At 42.1% G+C, this 19,527-nt stretch overlaps 1 protein-coding gene across 1 annotated transcript in view; it reads left to right on the forward strand.

Annotated features, from left to right (window-relative positions):
- Window positions 1-19,527, forward strand: part of ADGRB3 (adhesion G protein-coupled receptor B3) — a gene marked incomplete at both ends in the record, with an annotated part of 796,225 nt that overhangs the window by 376,199 nt on the left and 400,499 nt on the right. The window contains 2 exons of the mRNA XM_082633456.1: window positions 1,357-1,551; window positions 18,790-18,858. Coding sequence (XP_082489582.1) covers window positions 1,357-1,551; window positions 18,790-18,858 — 264 coding nt within the window. The remainder of the gene's footprint in view (window positions 1-1,356; window positions 1,552-18,789; window positions 18,859-19,527) is intronic.

The following is a 19,527-nucleotide window of genomic DNA, read 5'->3' on the forward strand; positions in this document are numbered from 1 at the left end:
GTTCAATATCCTTTATGATTGGCCAACAGTGTCTGCATCTTGATTAAGATGGGCATTGAGACCACCGAGATCAGCAAGGACTAGATCACTGATGTCTCACCCATCCTCTGGCTTTAGTCAGGGGTTGATGGCTGCCACTGAGGGAAGACAGGAGAGAAATGAAATAAGAAAATGTCAAGAAACACACTCCCTATATATGTTATGTTTTTCTAATATAACACGATGGGAACAGAGAATGTCTCTGAAGATTTTTATTTTCCCAAAATATTTTTAGACACAGCTTTAGAGACTAGAGAAAGGTTAAATATCTGAAGTGTCAAGGTAGCACTTTTTAAAATCCATTTTAAAGAAAATTCCTAACTTTAGGATTCACTCAGATTGGCTGCCCTACTTCAAAGAATTTGTTGGCACTTTCTTTAATGGGAAATTGATGATTATAGTTATTACACTTTAACCTTTCTAGTCCAGTCTTTCTCTGGTGTGTGAGTTCTTGGTTATTTCATAATCCTTTGATAACTCATCATTATCATAAATTTAACAATGCGATGACAACAATTAACCTTTTAGTAAACAAGTAAACGTATTACAGATCTGTGCTGTCACTTTACCTTCTCTTTCCTTAACATTCTTCCACATGATAAGTTGATTTTCTTCCCTTGGGCTGGAGGATAAGCAAATATGAAAACTGACAGCATGTTTCCCTGGCCATCAAACTAATTTAAGCTTGCATCTCAATAGTTTATTCTGCTGCTGAAGACCTAGCTGAGAGTTTTTTGTTGTTGTTGTTGTATATTTTTTTAAATAAAGCCAAAATAATCCAGCTTTCAGTCATTTCTGTCATAGTAGTCCTTTAAAGTTTAACTAAATGTCTTTCTTAAGCTAAATGCCCCTGTGAAATCTCTTTTTTATTTTTGCTGCTGTATAAAGATGTCTTTATTTTAAGGGGTGAGGCAAAAATTATTAACCCCAGCTTGTTAATATAGAAGGATATTTTGAAGTGTTTATAATCTCCCATCTCTGCTCACACCTCACTGAACAATCTCCCATTTACCACGTGCAAAACTATTTTTTATTTATATTTCAATTTAAAACGTAAATTAACACATGCTTTCTGCAAAGTGTTAAATTATGTTTTCTGAAAACTAGAAAAGGCAAGTCCATCAAGTCAGCCAAAGTGTGGACATGGATGCGGAGGTCTATCCATGTGAGTTTGGGGTACACACAACTTAGTTTTGAAATCCTCCCAGGTCTTTCTGTGCTATTGGAATGTTGTCCCTGCAGTTTTAAATACATTCGTTTGATGAAGAAACAGTAATGAAGATTCTGATGTTTATTCCACTCTTTTGACCATCACAGATCAAAGAACACCTTGCGAAAGGGCAGAGAATGCTGGCAGGTGATGGGATGTCCCAGGTCACCAAGACGCTGCTGGATTTAACTCAGAGGAAAAACTTCTATGCAGGTGATCTTCTGATGTCCGTGGAAATCCTCAGGAATGTGACAGACACGTTTAAAAGGGCAAGTTATATCCCTGCATCTGATGGCGTCCAGGTAAGGGAGGTGATTCCATGAAGGAAAAGCAAGTGAGCTTGGGATCAGTTGTGGTCCTGAGAAGCCAATGCAGCCACCATGGGGGCTTCCTGGCCTGGAGGGGAGGGTGCTCACTCCTGCTGGGGAAGACATCCAGGCCGTGCTCAGCTGAGCTGTGGAAATGACCTCAGATCCTTAGTCATTCTATATACCTCGGCGTCCTCAACTGTAAAATGCATGTAATGCACCTCCAGGAGATAGTGAGCGAGAATGTGTGTGAAGTGATTTGAGTCCTCAGCAGAAAGGCACTATAGCAAATTCCAGGTTGTAGCATGGATATTTTATTCCCACATTTAATATCACCATCTTGCCATAGGAAACTATTAAAAGTACATTAAGCATAATGAAGGCCCATTAACTATAGCATGCAGAGAAGACACAGTTTAAGTTTTGTTTGGGGTTTTGCTATTAGAAGGGGGAAGGCCATGTTTAATTCTGTGGAACCATTGCCTGAAAATATCAGGCGAGTAAAGAATTGTTCTGGGTAGGAAAATAAGGAATTCAGTAACTCCTCACAGCATATTTTTCTTGTCATGGTAGACTTCTAGAACAGCATCATTTATTTCCATAGTAAAGTTTAAGTATTCATCTAATTTTAGAATTGCTTTTGCCATTAAGACAAAGCTTGTTGAATGGCAAAAAAAAAAAAAGCATATTTAATGCAACTCTAGTTTGCATTTCAGATGAACTCTTCTTGTGCCTAGCCTAAAATGTATGCCTGCCAAGAATGTTGAGTTGTTTTTTGCATTTACAACATAATGTTCTGCCTGTATCTTGGCAAGTTTTGGCAAAACTCCCACATCAGGTAGTTTTCTTTCAGCCCACTCTTCCTTTGGGAGTTTTATTTGCATTTCACTTGGAGAATTCAGAGGGTGTTTTTTTTTTGTTTTGTTCTTTGTTTTGCTTTTGTTTTGCTTTGTTTTGATCAGCTATTGAGAGAAAGAGGAATAGAAGGTTTTTTGGAATCATGGAATTATTCATAAATAATATTAAATGCCCTAATTTGTATAGAGGTACATATAGTATTTAAATTATATGCATATACTGCTGAAAGTAGCTGCAATGAGAGTTAGTGGAACTGCATTCTATATTTTATCACCAGTGTCCAGGAATATATTTTTCATTGTAAAAATACATGGTAGGAGGTCTTCCCTGGTGGCACAGTGGTTGGGAGTCCGCCTGCCGATGCAGAGGACACGGGTCCATGCCCCAGTCTGGGAAGATCCCACATGCCGCGGAGCGGCTGGGCCCGTGAGACATGGCCTCTGAGCCTGCGTGTCCGGAGCCTGTGCTCCACAACAAGAAAGGCCACAGCAGTGAGAGGCCTGTGTACTGCAAAAAACAAAACAAACAAACAAACAAAAAAACATAGTAGGGATGGGAGGTAGAAGATTACTGTCATTTGAGCATTTCAGAGATGCATTTGTGAGTTATTTTTGGTTTTATTTATTTATTTTTTTGGCCATACTGCATGGCTTCCCAGATCTTAGTTCCCCGACCAGGGATGGAACTGGGCCCCTGACAGTGAAAGTGCCGATTCCTAACCACTGGACCACCAGGGACTCCCCAAGATGCTTTTGTTTCTTTACAAAGAGTGAAAGAATTTTCCAGTTTTAAAAATGTACTAAGTAAGCCAAGTACAACCTTTCCCTGTAGTTCTGAGATACTTCTATCCATTGGCATTTACACTGAAAAATAACATCTTAAGCCCTTGACATAAAATACAAGCTGTAATTTTGAAAAACCTCAGATCCTTGTGTTCACGGGTGAAACATCAGGCAGAAGGCGGCACACAGTGAGCTCTTGGGCCTCTTTGAACCCTCGTGAGTGTAGGGCTTTAATATTTTTAGGTTCTGAAATTCAGGAAACTAAGATTCCCAGGTTGTATTGGGGACATATTATGATTGAGCTTCTCATTGGAGTGCGCAGACTCCATGGACAATTAGTGTAACCACAGGCTTCGGCATGGACATCAGCTGGCATGACTTGAATAGAGCAATGTGGCTGATGGGGGTGGTGTCCTTGTGGCATGGTCAGAAATACCTTCCTCTGTTTCTGTCCTGCTCTCTCCTTAGTCCTCCACATGCACACAGAATTCTCAGCAGGCTGGTGTCCTAGGCATTCACAAACGGGAGATGTGTTTTTCTCTTTCACTGTCTTTATTAGTGTCTTTTCGGGCACCTGGAAACCTTCCTCTTCTGGGAGTCCTTCTTCTTCCGTCTTTTGCCTGTCAAACTCCTGGCACAGCTCCAGCAAGTATTTCTGACTGCCAGACCTGCAAGCCCCAAACTCCATCTGAAAATGACCTTTCTCATCTCTGAAATTCTAGCGGACTTTGTACCACTTTTCTTCTACTTTCCACAAGCAATTTTATACAAATCTTTTGGACGTATGTGTCATCTTTGCTTGATTACAGCCTTACTGCGACTTCAGTCCTCCACTTTCAAGGGCTCTGGGCACTTGTGGTCGGCTAGCACCACAGGCTTCATATGGAGTAAGCTAAACTTGTCTTGAGTGCCATGTTTTCTTGTATTTTCTACTTTGCCTTGTAGAATTAGTGGTCCATAGGCTGGAACTGTAATGTCATCTTGACTTTTCCCTTCTCTTCCTTTCCTGTTGGGTCAGCCTACACGGTGCCTCTTCCATCCATCTTTCCTCTCTCTTACCACTGTTGTTCCCCCTCTTGGCCTCCAGGTACCCCAGCCTCCATTATTTCCATGGCCTCTTTCCTTTCGTCCTCCCTCAGACCCTTACCAACATTCCTCCTCATCTTGTACACCATGGTCCTATTGGCTGTCCTAGGACAGCCCTGATTCTGTCACTCCTCAGTCAGAAATCTTCAGTGGGGCTCCAAGGCCTCCTCAAAGATAAACTGAAGCCTGTGTCTTGGTTTCTCGTATGCCCGCTGTACGTAGGTCACCTGCCTTTCCACCCGTGTGCATGGACTACTCTCCCTTCACAGACTTGGAGCCAAGTGAACTACTTCCTGCTTCCTGGATGCAGTGTGTGTTCTTGGCTTCAGGCCTTCGCCTCCTCTATGCCTTCAGACTGGCTTGTCTGTCTCTGTCTCCTAAATCAGTCTCTTGATACAGACTCTGGGTCTCTGAATTCCAGCAGCACTTTTCCTCCTGCATCTCTTTATGTCTTGAGTTATGAGTACTCATCTGCAAATCTTTGAAAAAGAAGAAATATCCCTCATCCATCTTTAGATACTAGCCGAGCTCCAGGTTCTCCTCTCCCCAAAGAGGAGTCTTGACTATAGAAGCTGCTCAACAAATGTTTGTTGAATTAATTAACAACAAAATTAATAACTACATAGATACCACTGAGCTTTTTTAATCCTTTTTTTTTTTAAACTGGGAAAAGAGCAAAGACCAAAGAGACATTAAGGAAAACTATTTAAAGAGAATATATTCTTTTAAATGTAGTTATGTGCAAGACATTTTATGTAAAATGCCTGGTGATGATGGATTCAGTAAACAATTGACTTGATACATAGATGAAAGTGAGATAGTATAGCTACAGCCTGTTAAAATTGGGTGAAAAAATAAAGTGTACTTTTATGTCTTGGAAGGATAAAACATAGTAATAGATTTATTTTTGGAAACTGGTAGAAAATTGCTCCAAAAGTCCCTTCCCTCCAGGCACATTCTTTCCAAACCTTGGGGCTTGGTCATATGACCAAACCTCTGCTAGTATTGGTCCTCTATGTAATTTATTCTTCCCATTTCCAATCTGATGCAAAAGTCCTTCAAGATCCAGCTCAAAAATCATTCCTACTCAAAAGTCTTCTCTTCAGATCTCAGGCAGAATTCAGTGTTTTCCTAATTGTCTGGTCTTTTTGAAACCTTGTAAATATCCCTACTAGAGCAGGTCTCTCACATAACATTGTAATTATTTGTTTTCAGGCCTCCCTTCAGCAACAAATGTTAAACTTGTGGAGAGACAATTAAGTCCCTGGGGCTTAGCTTGGCACTTGGAGCATAGTAGACATGCAAATATTTGTTCAAGTAATTAGTGAATATGTGTAATGTAGTAATCTTTGAGGACTTTACTTCACAAAAAACTAAGAAAAGTACTCTGAACATCCAATTAAGAGAAAGGAAGAAAATGAGAGGAAAGTTTGTCTTTTTTTTTCCACCCCTGGGAAAATTCATACTAAGTCTCATTCTATCAGTGGAGGATGAACTCACAACACCCACACCAGGAACTTGACAAAGTTGAATCAGACATGCAAGTTGAAATTCCAGTTTGTCCAATAAATCTATTGATGTCTTCAGACACATTACTTAATCTTTCTCTACCTTATTTCTTCATACCTAAAGAAGAAATAGTAGTACAGTCTATTATCTTTAGTCACGGTAGTTCTATTCTGTAAAATGAAAGAATACTGAATCAGTTACTCATAGGGAAACTACAGGATGGGCTCCTTCAAGAATCTGTCATATAATTTTCATCAACCAATTAATACATGACCTGTTTTATGTGTGTTTCTGTTATTGTTATACATTTAATAATATATATGTTATTATATATACATTGTATATATATATATATATATATATATATATATATATATATGTATAAAACTTATGCCTGAACAAACCTTATCTAACACACATATTTTCTCTATAAGGCATAACACAGTCTTCTTGGGTTTAGGAATACTAGATGGACCTCCAGCACAATGTTGATGGCCATTCTCAGCAGTGAAATTACCAAAAAAAAAAATATGGAAAGAAATCTGGGCATTAAATAGACCACAAAAAAAGCATGTTTACAGGATATGAGCTGAAACCAAAACTCAGAGCATGGTCATGTGACCTGAGCTGGGCGCTTGTTCATGGGTGACTCAAATTCACCACCGTGCATGTCCTTGAAGCTATGACCTTTGATTTGGGGGTTACAAATAAATTTTAGTGAGGAGTTGAATTTGCAAATACGGAATCCATGAGTAATGAAGTTCAATGGTAACTATTTCCCAGTGTTGTTGTGAGGCTTAGAAGTAATTCAGGTTAAATACGTAACAACCCATACGTGATGGTATTTGTGAGTCGTCCAGCAGAGAGTAGGTGCTCTGTAATGCCCTGAGTTCTAGACTTGTAACTCTTAACATAAAAGTAAAAGATGGGCCTTGCTCTCAAGCTGCTTACAACGTCATTGAAGGAAAAGCTAACTCATGAATGAGGCTAGACCGGTAATGAGGAAGAGAGATATGAGTACAGTGTCTCACTTCCAGGAACTCTCAAAACATAGAATCTGAACTGCAGCAACAAGAAAAGAATTCATGGGAGCCTTATGCCTTGAGATAGAATTTGGAGAAAAAAGCTGGGTGTGGAAACAATAATTAAACTCCAGTCAAAGCCACAGAAATGGTGAGTGTGGTACATTCAAAAGACCACGGTTGGTAAATAATGCAATTCACGTTGGAAAATGTCAATCGTGAAGGCAGGAGAATCAAGGCTAGAGGAGAGTTTGAATGTTATTCTCTATAAGCAAAGTTACTAAATGTGAGTGCTGTTTTTGGAAAGATGATCTGGCCAAGGTGGATAAGGGCGATTAGTGAGTAAAGGAAGACTGGGGGAAAGAAACCCATGAAAAGGCTACAGCAATGACCTAGAGGTTGGAAAAAAGAAAGCATGTTTCAGTGACAGTGGATCAGAAAAACAGGCATGATCCACTTAATGGAATGAAAGGCAGGCCCCTGAGACAGCTCATATTTGGGGGTAAAGAAAGAAAAATTGGAAAGAATATATTCATGGAGTATCCACAGAGACTCCTTGTTTAAAGTTGCCCTCAAACTTCCTGGATGCAAGGATTTGTCTCTTTTCAGACATGCTTTTGTTCCCTGACAAAACTTCTGTTGGTCTAACTCAGTGTTTTCCTAATGTTTTTGACTATGACCCACATTAAGGCACCCAGTTTACATCAATATATAATTGAAAACTAGACTTTTACGAAATAATATTTCCCTTTTCTGTGAGTAATGCACTCTTGTATTTTCTATGTGTTCCTATTTGGTTATGAAAAGTCGATCATGACCCTCAAACAGGTCTCCACTCAATGTTTGAAAATCACTTGTTTGTCTAACATGTTCTCTAGGCTTGAAAATTCATTTCCCAATGATTAAGATTAAATAGGAAGCTCAAAACTCAGCTTCCAATTTCTTTCTTAAAGGCAAACTACATTCTAAATAAAATCCTCAGAGTTAGGTGATCAAGAAATTAAACTGAAAGCAGAGTTGATGCTTTTGGATAAGCCAAGCATCTTCTTTCCTAAAACACTTGACGGGCAAACATGTATGTTGTATCTTTCTCATGCTACCCATCCAGCACTAGGTGAGGATTCTTGAGTATTATTTCTCTGATGCTTTCAGTGAGAGAGGATTTTACTTTTTGTATACAAAAGAGGGGTCTGATAAATGGGGAAGCAATTATGGCTATGACAATCCAGAGCCATTATGTAATGCTGAAACTAATTCTCTCGACTAAATAAGATCTAGTACGGGCCCTTTAGGTTTGGAATTGTAGTATAACTCTAGCCTACAAGCCAGTACCTTACGACTTGAGATCCTCTGCTTAAAGAACATTGTGCAGCAGAAGATTAAGAATTTCCTAGAACGTAAGTCGGAGAGGTAGGGAAGGCAGTAGAGCGTGATGACTCACAGTGCCTGTTCGTGGTCAGAACCCTGAGCTTCTGGTCAGGGCTCTGCTACTTGTTAACTATCTGATGCTGGACAGGTGACTGGACCTCCCTGTGCTGCCATATCTCTTCCACTGTATTGGATGCGGGTACCCATGCTGATGTGAAGGTTGAGTTACTGTGTAAAACTTACACAGCACATGGCACACAGTAAAAGCTCAAGGAACATGGCGATGACCTTATGATCCGGGAAGGTGAGATTCTGATGGAGCAAACACCTGAAGCATCTCTGGACCACAAGTGGCTGCTGCCAGTGCAGACATGTATTTTGCTATCACTCCTGGGAACAAAAGAAGGTCAAATATTCTTCATGGCACTACCTATGCAAGAATGGCCCACTGCTTTTTTCCCACTCTTTCTCCCCCACAATCTTAGTAAAGGAGAAGGGCAGGGAATGTATCAAGGAGAATGGAAGTCAGAAAAGAAGTGTTAGTCCTTAAGGCCGGTACCACAAGGCCATTTCAAAGTTAGCCAGCAAGTGGATGAGAGAATGGCTTGAATCAATAGCCAGGATTCCTGGATCTGTGGGAATTAAGTGGAGCCCAGGATGGCAACTCCCAGCTGACTATAACTCCAAGTCACAAAATGACAGCCATTTCAATGCTTCCAGCCTGAGACGGTTCCCTAATCTTTCTCTGTGGTAGAGAGAATGTGTACAACTAAAAGCTCTTTCTAGACAGTGTGGAGAATGTGCCTTTATTATAAGATGGAAAGAAGAAATTCAATGCCAAATACCTGCCTTAAATGGGTGAGATATTAATAAACACAACTTGCTTCACCCACCAATGTGAGTAAATCCTACAGTGAACAAAATTTGGAAGATGGCTGCAGGCTGAGAGGAACTGAGGACCTCCATAGGGGAATACAGAGTATACACAAAGATGGAGGAAAAAAGAAGGGTGACTAAGAAGGTTAGGTATATGTGGAATGAAGCCTATCAACTGGTACACGCCATGTGATGTACATGAATGACTTTGGTAGAGCTTAAGAAAAATATGATAAAGCATCTGATAGGTAGTTTTGTCATTTCAGAATCCCTCATTATTTCCATCAGAGTCAAGAAAATGTTGAGATTTGCATGAGCACAGTGTACAGGTAGTCTTCTATTGTGACTCCACTTATTATTAAATTTTTCTTTTAAAAAATTATGCGGGAATGTATCAGTTTGCAGGGCTGCCATAATAAATACCACAGACTGGGTGGTTTAAACAACAGAAGTGTATTGTCTCCCAGTTCTGGAGGCTGGAGGTCCAAGATCAAGGCGTGGGCAGGTTTGCAGGCAGCTGCCTGCCTTCTCCCTGTGGCCTCACATGGCCCTTTTCTCTGTGTGTGTCACCCCTGATGATTTTGTGTGTCCTAAATGCCTCTTCTTACAGGAACACCTGTCACATTGGATTAGGACCCAGCCTCATTTTAACTTAATTACCTCTTCAAAGGCTCTGTCTTCAAATACAATCAATTCTGAGGTACTGAGGGCTGAGGGCTTCAGCATATGGATCAGGGTCAGACACAATTCAGCACACAACAGGGGATCTTGAAGGAACAGTGAGAATTTCCCTTTAGCCAAGAAAGGTATGTGCCAGGCATCTTCCCAGGGACAGGACCTCTGTGGCTCTGCTTGCAACATCCCAGGGGTGAATCTGTGATGCGTGTGTGTGTTTCCTGCCCAGGTGGCCCTTCGGTGTATCAGCCAGTCCTGCCCAAATGCAGTGACCACTTCTCACCTCGTGCTTTGTCTGGGTTTGAGGAAGATTTTGCCGCACTTGTTATGGTGTTTTTATGACTGGCTGCTCTGCAAGGCTCCCTCTTGGGAATAATTGATGAATATATCTAATCATTTTAGCATCGCTAATGTTTTTACCCTTCATTTGTAAAGCAGCACCAAGCTTAGCCCCCCTAAGCACTGACAATAGACGTTGCTTCTCTCCATTCCCCCATACTGGTTGTCACCTGCACCTCAAAGCAGACCCACTCTCTGCTCACTCTCTCTGGAGCCCTCCATCCTACACTTGCCCTGGAAAGTCTCGTAACATTGTGTAGGAAGTTGCCCATCCAAGAAGCTCCAAAACTCCACAGATGGAACCGTCTTCCATCTCGTCAGAGCAGTGAGATTAGTGGGAAAGGCAGCCCAAGATTCCTGGACCCCTGTTCCATGTTGTTTCCAAAATGAGTCAGAGCTTCTGTGATATCTGTGACTAAAATGAGAAGAAAAAACAAAGGTGTCCTTAAGGACTCTGGAATTTTTTTCTCCTAAACTCATGCACGTTAGGGAATATTTGTTTCAATAATCTGCTCTCACACCCTCTGGGTCCGGCATGTGACACTGGTCTGTCTGGGACAGCCCCGCCCTGTTGGCAAGAGCCTTCTGACCACAGCCTTCCAGGCTGGTGACCCAGCCTGCTGGGGACCCCACGGCTGACCTTCTGACCTTGATACCCCAATCCCTTTGTGCCCCCATTGATCCTCTCATTTTCCAGTGCATCCGTTTCTTGTCTCTGAATCATATTCTCCATATATCTTGGTCCCTGATGCCTTCCAGGGGGCATCCTTAATTATCATCTGCTGCTTCCTGAATCCTTGAGGGGTTCTCATTGCTAATGGCCAGTCGATGTGCTTCTAGGATAGGTATTCTAGATAAAAGATTAAACCAGAGTGATGTGACTTTTTGTCCTGATCCATTGAGAGACCACCTATTAAAAAAAGTAGGCAAAGCACTCTTTAGGGATTATTTAGCTTTAAAAAATACAGTAGAACAAGCCAAAGATTATTTGTGTAATAATATTCCTCTTACTCAATTTTAGTTCTGTGCACTTTCTTGACTGGGAGGCTAAGACGTAGAGTCATAGCCCAATCACAGGGATTGGACATCAGTTATCCAGGCCCAAATCTGTAACCTGGGTGTGTTCCTGGTTTTGTACATCTCACGTGCAAGTGTCATCACCCAAGTGCATGGAGGCTAAAAAACTACAGGCGACCAAGGCATTGTATCTTGAGCTCTCCTTGGGTTTTTACCTTGCTGCGGACTTGGTCCATCTCATCTGACTTAACCTCCCCACTGCAGAGGCCTTCTGCCCACTTCCTACTTCCTTATCCCTAAGCCCTCATCTCACCTCACCTGGTCCTCTTCCTCTCTATCTTATCACCAGGGTTTAACTTTGAGTTCATCCCATTCAGCTTTATTCCTGGTCATTTTAATTTTTCCCCCAAAGGTTCCAGGGTTCAACTAGGATTAAGGATTCACAAGTTTTGACCTTTTGAGCTTCAGGTTTGTAGGGACAGTGGCAGCTGGGCGTCTGCTCTCAGCTCTATCCCAGGCCACTCATGCTCGGCCAGAACAGAGCTGAGCCCACCGTCCCTGGGCACACGCAGCTCTGCTGTGTCTTCTGCGTGTTCAGCAGAGCTGTGTGTCCTCTAGGGACCAGGGCCCGGTCCGGGTTCTGCCCTCTCCCTCCGTTACCACGACACCTTGTTCCCTAATCAAGCCAGCAGACAACACGGCCTCCTTTCTGACCTCCCCATTTCCACTCTCACTCTCCTTGTACTTGTTTTCCACTCAGCAGCCAATGTTAGATTTTTATTTTTCCTGAAACTCATGTCACGTAACTATGGTAGGATCCAGGCCCCTCTCTATCGGAGCCCTGCCTCTCTTTTACATCCTGTATTAATATTCTCCCCCTCCCCCTCCAGCTCCCTGCTTAAGGCCATGCCAGCTGCATTGCTTCCCCTCTGTGTGTGTTCCCTCATCCCACAGTTGTTCTGGGGCTCTCTTCCTCGGGCCTGCCCATGACTGCTGCCTTCATCACTGTCCTCAGCTCAGATGTCACCTCCTCAGAAAAGTCTTTCCTGCTGACTGTTCCACCTGAAGCACCCTTGTGCACACACACACACACATATACACATACGCACACGTGTGCACACACACACATACAAACACACATACACATATATACACGTAAACACAAACATGTCCACACGTCCACACAGATACCCACATATACACATACACACACCCACATGCACACGTCCACACAGTTACACACATACACATATACACATACATACATATACACACGTGCACAATTACACATACACATATAAACACATAGACACACAAACACACAGATACCCAGATACACACGCACATACACACACCCACATACACATGTCCACACAGGTACACATGCTCACACAGCCCTCCCCTGCCCAGTCCCTCCTGGCCCCATATACTATTTTATTTTTGATTCATCACCTTAAGTCATGTTTTAAATGATTACTTATTATTAAATGTCCTTTCTTGACACACCACAGTGTAAGCTCCGTGAGGGCAGGAACCCTCGTGTGTCTTGCTCACTGTTGCATTCACTGCACTCAGATAAGCGCCAAGTACACAGTAGGTGTTCAGGAAATATTCCTGAAGGAGTGAGTGCCTTTCTGCCTCTCAAGCATCCCCTGGGTCTTTCCTCACCTCCACCCTCACGCCCACTTCTGTCCTCACTGTCTCTCACTCGGGCTCTTGGTAAAGTCTCCCCGGGATCTTCCCTTCCCCAGCCTTCTTCCTCCCCAAGCCCCCAGCTTTGCTGTCTGGAGTGCATTTTTCTCTCTCTCCCAACACCCTCTGCTGCTAAACAAGGTAGCCCTCGCTCCATCAGGGATGGGGCAGCAGTGGTGGTGCGTAGGGGCTCCACTGTGTTTGGCAAAGAACCAGCTGTGTGTGGAAGAGGAGACCCCTTCCTTGGGAGAGAACCAGGGCCGAACATCCTCCACTGTGTCCTCTACTTGTGAGGCCCTACAGTTTCTCAAAAGTGGGTGTCTGTGACCAGGATGGCCTTGAGACTTCAAAATGCCTTCAGATAGGAAGAGTTCGATCCCGTATTTAATCAGGAGAACCAGCTTTCTGATCCGTAAAAATAAGCACCCTATCTCTTTCCCTGGACCTACAAGATCCCTGGGTCTAGGGCAGAGGAGGGTGTTGAAAGGAGGCCACACATTAAGTGGGGACCGTGTATCTGTGATTTTTAATTCCCCCAATGCTTATCCCATGGTCTTCTACACAGTAGGCATGCAGTCAGTCAACTTGAAATATTTGAGTATTTACATTTTCCTATGCCTCGTGCTGTACCCTGGGGGCATGGGAGTGAACAAAATGGAAACAGTCCCAACTAAATTATAAGCTGGTAGAGGAAAAGCCCTAAAGTGATCATCATACAAATACATTGTAATTACGAATTGTGATATACTTCAAAAGAAATCTACACAGTGCAAGTGCAACTCCACATGTTTGCTGCCCTGTGAGTGGCTCCCTTACAGCTGGCTGCGGCCTTCATTACATTAGGGTGAAGGAGTACTTATTCACCCTCGGGTGAGTGCACAGTAGTTTTGCTGGGTTGCTCATGCATGGATGTAGAGGCCGGGAGAGTCAGAGACCGTCATACTAATAATTCCCCAGGTACTGGGGAAAGCTGACTCTCAGAACAGAGAATGAGGGTCCCTTCTGGTCAATAGAACCTCTTCCTTCACGTCTTATTCTTTTAGGTGATTACTTCCAGGAATGGGCTGTTTCTTTTTTCCATGGATTTTTGGCAAAGCAGGAATGATGACAGTATTGGTAAATGAAAAATAAAAAAAGAAATCACTACTCAGAATCAGAAACATAAAGAGACTGTGCAGACTTTGTATACTTACAGGGTGGAGGTGGGAGAAAGCCTTTCTGGGGAAATGACATGTAAATCTAGATGTGGAGGACAAAAAAAAAGGGTTATTCAAGTAAAGAACAGGAAGTAAAGTGGTTGAAGAAAGGGAGCACATGATATAGGTCTGGAGACTGGGCAGAAACAGGTTTGGGATGCATGGAGAAGTCTGCTGAGCCTGGAGTAGAGAGAGTGGGGGACAGGTTCGCTCAAGAGAGAGTGTAGAGACGGGAAGGGGCTGGATCACGCTTGACCTGCAGCTGTCAACTGCTCTCTGGATGCATGACTGTCCTGGGCTGTGCCATTTTAATCCTAATGGTGTATCCCTGCTTCCTTGCTTAGCCTTTAAGCCTCTCTTATGATCCCTCTATATTTCAAGTTGGTACCACCACCATTCCTGAAAGCTTTCAGTTCTCCTTCTTAACTCTGTTCCTTGGGGCCTGTCTCTGCCTCTCAGTGCCCAGGCATTTGCTGCTGGGTTAGGAGGAAGAAAACACATTTCTTGTGGCTTAGATATCTCAGATCGTGAACCTAATCTACAACTCTCTTTCAATAAGGAATTCAGCAAAAGTACATGCTAAGATGTGCTTCAATATATTTATAGAAAATTGTATATAGTCCTTGAGAAATTTGTCAAGTGGAAGCCAACCAGTTATAGAACAAAGAATTATGTACTTACTGCTTTTCATAAAATTGAGTGTCCTGACCAGTGTGAGGTGATACCTCATTGTAGTTTTGATTTGCATTTCTCTAAAAATTAGTGATGTTGAGCATTTTTTCATGTGCCTCTTGGCCATCTGTATGTCTTCTTTGGAGAAATGTCTATTTTGGTCTTCACCCATTTTTTAATTGGGTTGTTTGGTTTGTTTTTGTTTTTTGTTTTTTTGTTTTTTTTTTTTGTTTTTTGATATTGAGCTCCATGAGCTGTTTGTATAGTTTGGAGATTAATCCTTTGTCCATTGCTTCATTTGCAAATATGTTCTCCCATTCTGAGGGTTGTCTTTTGTCTTGTTTATGGTTTCTTTTGCTGTGCAGAAACGTTTAAGTTTAATTAGGTCCCATTTGTTTATTTTTGTTTTTATTTTCATTACTCTAGAAGATCTGTCATACAGAGTGAAGTAAGTCAGAAAGAGAAAAACAGATATCGTATATTAACACATGTATGTGGAATCTAGAAACACGGTACAGATGAACCTATTTCCAGGGCAGGAATAGAAATGCAGATGTAGAGAACAGACTTGTATAGACATATATACACTACCAGGTGTAAAATAGCTAGCTAGTGGGAACCTGCTGTACAGCACAGGGAGATCAGCTCGGTGCTCTGTGATGACCTAGAGGGTTGGGAGGGTGGGAGGGAGGTCCAAGAAGGAGAGGATATATGTATACATACAGCTGATTCACTTCGTTGTACAGCAGAAACTAACATGACATCGTAAGGCAATTGTCCTCCAATAAGAAAGAAAATCGAGTGTCCTTTTAGTCTCACATGGCCAAATCTAGGACTTGCACTTTGAATGGGACAGAGACATCGATGCTTCTCTTTACAACATGCGTTCGCTGTGCTGATTTTAATAATGCTTCCTGCCAAGGAAAACCAGAGTCCTGCTTCCTGCCCATGGTATCCCACAGCCGTTTGCTCAGGGTCTCCCACGTGCTGAGTGTCTCATCATCACAATGCTGAAACCCCTCCCAGCAGAGGACATTCTTAGGATGGAGAGCTTTCTGCTGAACAAATCATGGGCCATAATGTGGCTATAAATACAAATCATGCAGACAGTCGTAAAAAGATAACACAAAGGGAATAAAATAATAAAGCTGCCATATATTGAGCACTTAGTGTGTGTTGGATACTGTGCTGAGAATTAGCTCTGAGCTTCACAGCTGCTCTGCCCTGCAGGTGTTAGCATCTCTGCCTTACAGGGTAGAGAATGTAGGCGGAGTTGGGCAATGTTAGCCCCAGTACCACATAGGTAATAAATGTTGGGGGAATTTTTAAAGCAGGTCTGCCTAGTTCAAGCTCCAAACTCAGACTTTGCCAAGGACACTGAATTTTTCAAATCAGTCTAGGCCGTAGAGATCGGGACGTGATCAAAACAGAACAGAAACCTGTCAGATGCAATTCAGGGGCTAAGGGACTTGATCCACATATCATCAAAGGAGAGGTCTGACCACAGGTAGCAGAGCTCTTGAAAAACTCTAGAAGTTGTGTGTCTGCTGCCGTGGAAGTTGCTTTATACTTTTCTCAAAAAGTCAGTCAAGTGGCCTGAAAGGTTATGAGTCCCCTCTTCAAAATGCTGTTCTGTTTGGTTCTGCTTTGTTACATCTCTCAGTCTGATATTTGAGCAAATGTATAAGTGAATTGATATATCGAAGTACATTTTTTTCAATGTGTGTGAGACAGATTAGAGCAGGGTCAACTCAGAGGAATGATGCTTGAGTCTTGTTGGAGAAACAGAGGTGTACTGACTTTGTGATTTCATTGTTTCCTTTAAGTTAGGACTTTATTAACCACCTGCTGTGGGCAAGGCATTGCATGGGACGAGGATACACTGAGGAACAAGCAAAGCTCAGTATCCCCGTAAATGCCCCTCCCCCTCCCCCATCTGGGATGTTGAGGCTTAGCCCCTGTCCCCCTACACGAACCCACAACTGACCATTTTCCAATTCCATCCACAGGGAGATAGAAAGAGAGCTTTACTCTGTGAGGCATTCCCATGATCATTTAGTCATGTATGATTTATTGGCCTTGGAAAATAGTACAACCGCCTTTGTAAGACTCTCTGTTTACTAGAATATATATATATATATATATATATATATATATATATATATATATATATATATATATATATATATATATATATATTTTAATAATCTGTGTTTTTTTATGTACGCCCTCTGGTGATTTTGAAACACCGAACTCTGAATGTATCATTTTGATCAAGGAATCGCGTGTGCTCACTGGCCTTGACGTACAGCGCAGAGCTGCTGACCCGCTGTCAGTAAAACACGCTTTGTGCAATGGTTTCCCAGAAACGGAGATGCCTTGGCACACATTGCTTCCCATTCTTGCAGTACCCTTGTTAGGAGCAGCATGCATTTTGTATGAGAGCAGGCAGGGGCTAGGACGCAGGCGCGGTCGTGGACCTCAGCAAGGCGGACGGCGTGAAAGGGAATGAAATCTGCAACTTTTGTCTCACTAGCACCACGTCCCGTACTGAGTTCACCAGCCACAGGCAGTCGGAGAACTCTGAAGGTTAATTCTTTCTGCCCATACGTAGAGTTACAGCTCAGTGGACAAAGCCCTTGAAATGTAATCACCCCAGCCGGGACATTTTAAGTGGAAAAAATAGCTGGTAGTACAAAAAGGTTAAATGAATTAGAAAACGGGTCTCAAACAGACTTGCCGTTTCTGTTTTTTTTTCAAGACTTGCCTAAAATATTCTGTAACTTTTATAGAGGTTGTGACTCGAAACATGTTTCAGCCATATGATTGCAGGGAACTATTCAAATGAATAGCACAAATAGGGCAATTAAATATAGATGCTAACAGATTCAAACCCCAAGAGGAAATGAAGCTGCTTGGTTTTTCTTCTAAAAACACGCAGGTGAATTTCTTTGGAATTAGAGTAAAGGCCTGTCTTGAAAAGCTGACTGGATAGGGGAAAAGGCTGAAGAGGCTAAAAAATTGTGACTACCTGGCCCCCAACCCCTGCAGGGAGACCTGTCCTAAGCGAAGGTATCAACGTAAGGTGGTGCTCCTGTTCATAACATACAGAGCAGACAGAAGAGATGGGCTCTGAGGATAAAAGCAAGGGACCACCGTCCATGTAGCTTCAGACAGATGCCAAGGCTTCACTTTACACTTCTTAGGTCTCCTGTGACCCCATGTCCCTGACACCCTGGTTTTCCTCTCCTGGCTCACAGCGAGTGTGAGAGGATAGGAAGGTCTCTCTTTGGTACAGACACCTCGTGTGTGAAGTGAGTACTAACACAGACGATGCGGGTGTGTGGGAAACAAAAACCGAACACCGAGAGGTGCCTGTCTGCCTGGGAAGGGAAAACCAAAACTCATCGCGGGCACTGCTGCAACACGTTAAAGCCAGTGTGTTTCCAACAGTTAGTTAGGGAGCAGGGGGATGACAAGGATTTGGACATCCGTCCATTTTGGCTTGCTGCAAAAGGCAGGGGAATTAAGAATGGGAATTTGAAAATAGCCAAGACTTCTTGAGCACTTACCATGCAGGGACTTGAAAAATTTCATGTCGTCGTTACAGTTGTAGTTTACAACGTAGTTGTAAACGTTAAAGTAAAATAGCCAGGAAGGGACAAAGCCAGGATCCAACAGAGGAAGGCGTCACTGGCCTCAGCTTTGCCCGTGGCCTGTGCCTTCACTGTGATTCCCTTCGACCCAGCAGTGTGAGTAGCAGTCATTCCTCACAGGGAACTGGACGACTTTAATAAGACAAACACAGGGGACTTTCTTACAGGAGCTTACAAAGAGAGCTTCTTTGTAAGGAATAATTATACGGTGGCATGACAGAGTGGAATGCAGAGCATATAACTGTGATAGAAAGTAAGTGCCGTGCCTATTGTGATGTCTTCTGAATATGTGACATTCTCTAGAAATCCCAGAATCATGTTGCTGAGAGAGGGTCCTCAGAGATCTTCTAGAATAGCATGTTAGGGTCATCAAGCAGTATTGCAAAGTGTTTATACCCTCAGAGCAGGATCAGTTCAAACAGATGTTGTTGGAAAGGATATTCCCTCGTGTAACATTAAACCTTTTATCTAATTTAATTTACAGAACTTCTTTCAAATAGTTAGCAACCTTCTAGATGAAGACAACAAGGAAAAGTGGGAAGATGCACAACAGGTAAAGCTGAAGTTATTTCAGAAATTAAAATGAAGTTGGTTAAATAAGGCTTCATAATATGTGAAAAAAAAGTAATGGCTCGCCATTCCAAGAACATAATAGGAAAAATTTTAAAGTCGTTCTAGATTATCTCGTACTGATTTTAGAGAAAACAAGTGACCTCCTTTATCATAACAATCTATGGAATCAATGACATTTAAAATGTGATAAAACAGAGCAGGTTTAAGTAATGTTTAACTTTAAGGTATTAATACATAATGACTCTATGCCTTACCCATCATTTTCTTTCCTGTCTACAGACTATAGGAAAAACAGCTAATCTAAAAGGGCACATTGCAAACTAAACTGTGGGAGTACTAACTAGTAAAATCATTTGTATTTACTCTGTTATGTATAATCTGAATTATGTATACAGATGTGCATTTTGATTCAAAGCCAAGAACTGTGAAAATGAGTTCTCATTAAAAGAAATGTATTCTGCTTTTTTTCTCTTTCTGCTAAGCATGGTAACTGTAGCAAGTAGCCTTATTGGTTTAGTTATTGTTTTAAAAATTCCTGGCCCTGCCATTTGTGCTATGCTCACTGACACATGGTTAATACTATTTTTTCTAAATCTCAGAAAATGTGAGTTAGAAGTTAAGAAAGGGAGAACAAGCATGTTTATTAAAA

This window comes from Mesoplodon mirus (genome assembly GCF_964341445.2).
Source record: "Mesoplodon mirus genome assembly, chromosome: 10".
Lineage (NCBI taxonomy): Eukaryota > Metazoa > Chordata > Mammalia > Artiodactyla > Ziphiidae > Mesoplodon > Mesoplodon mirus.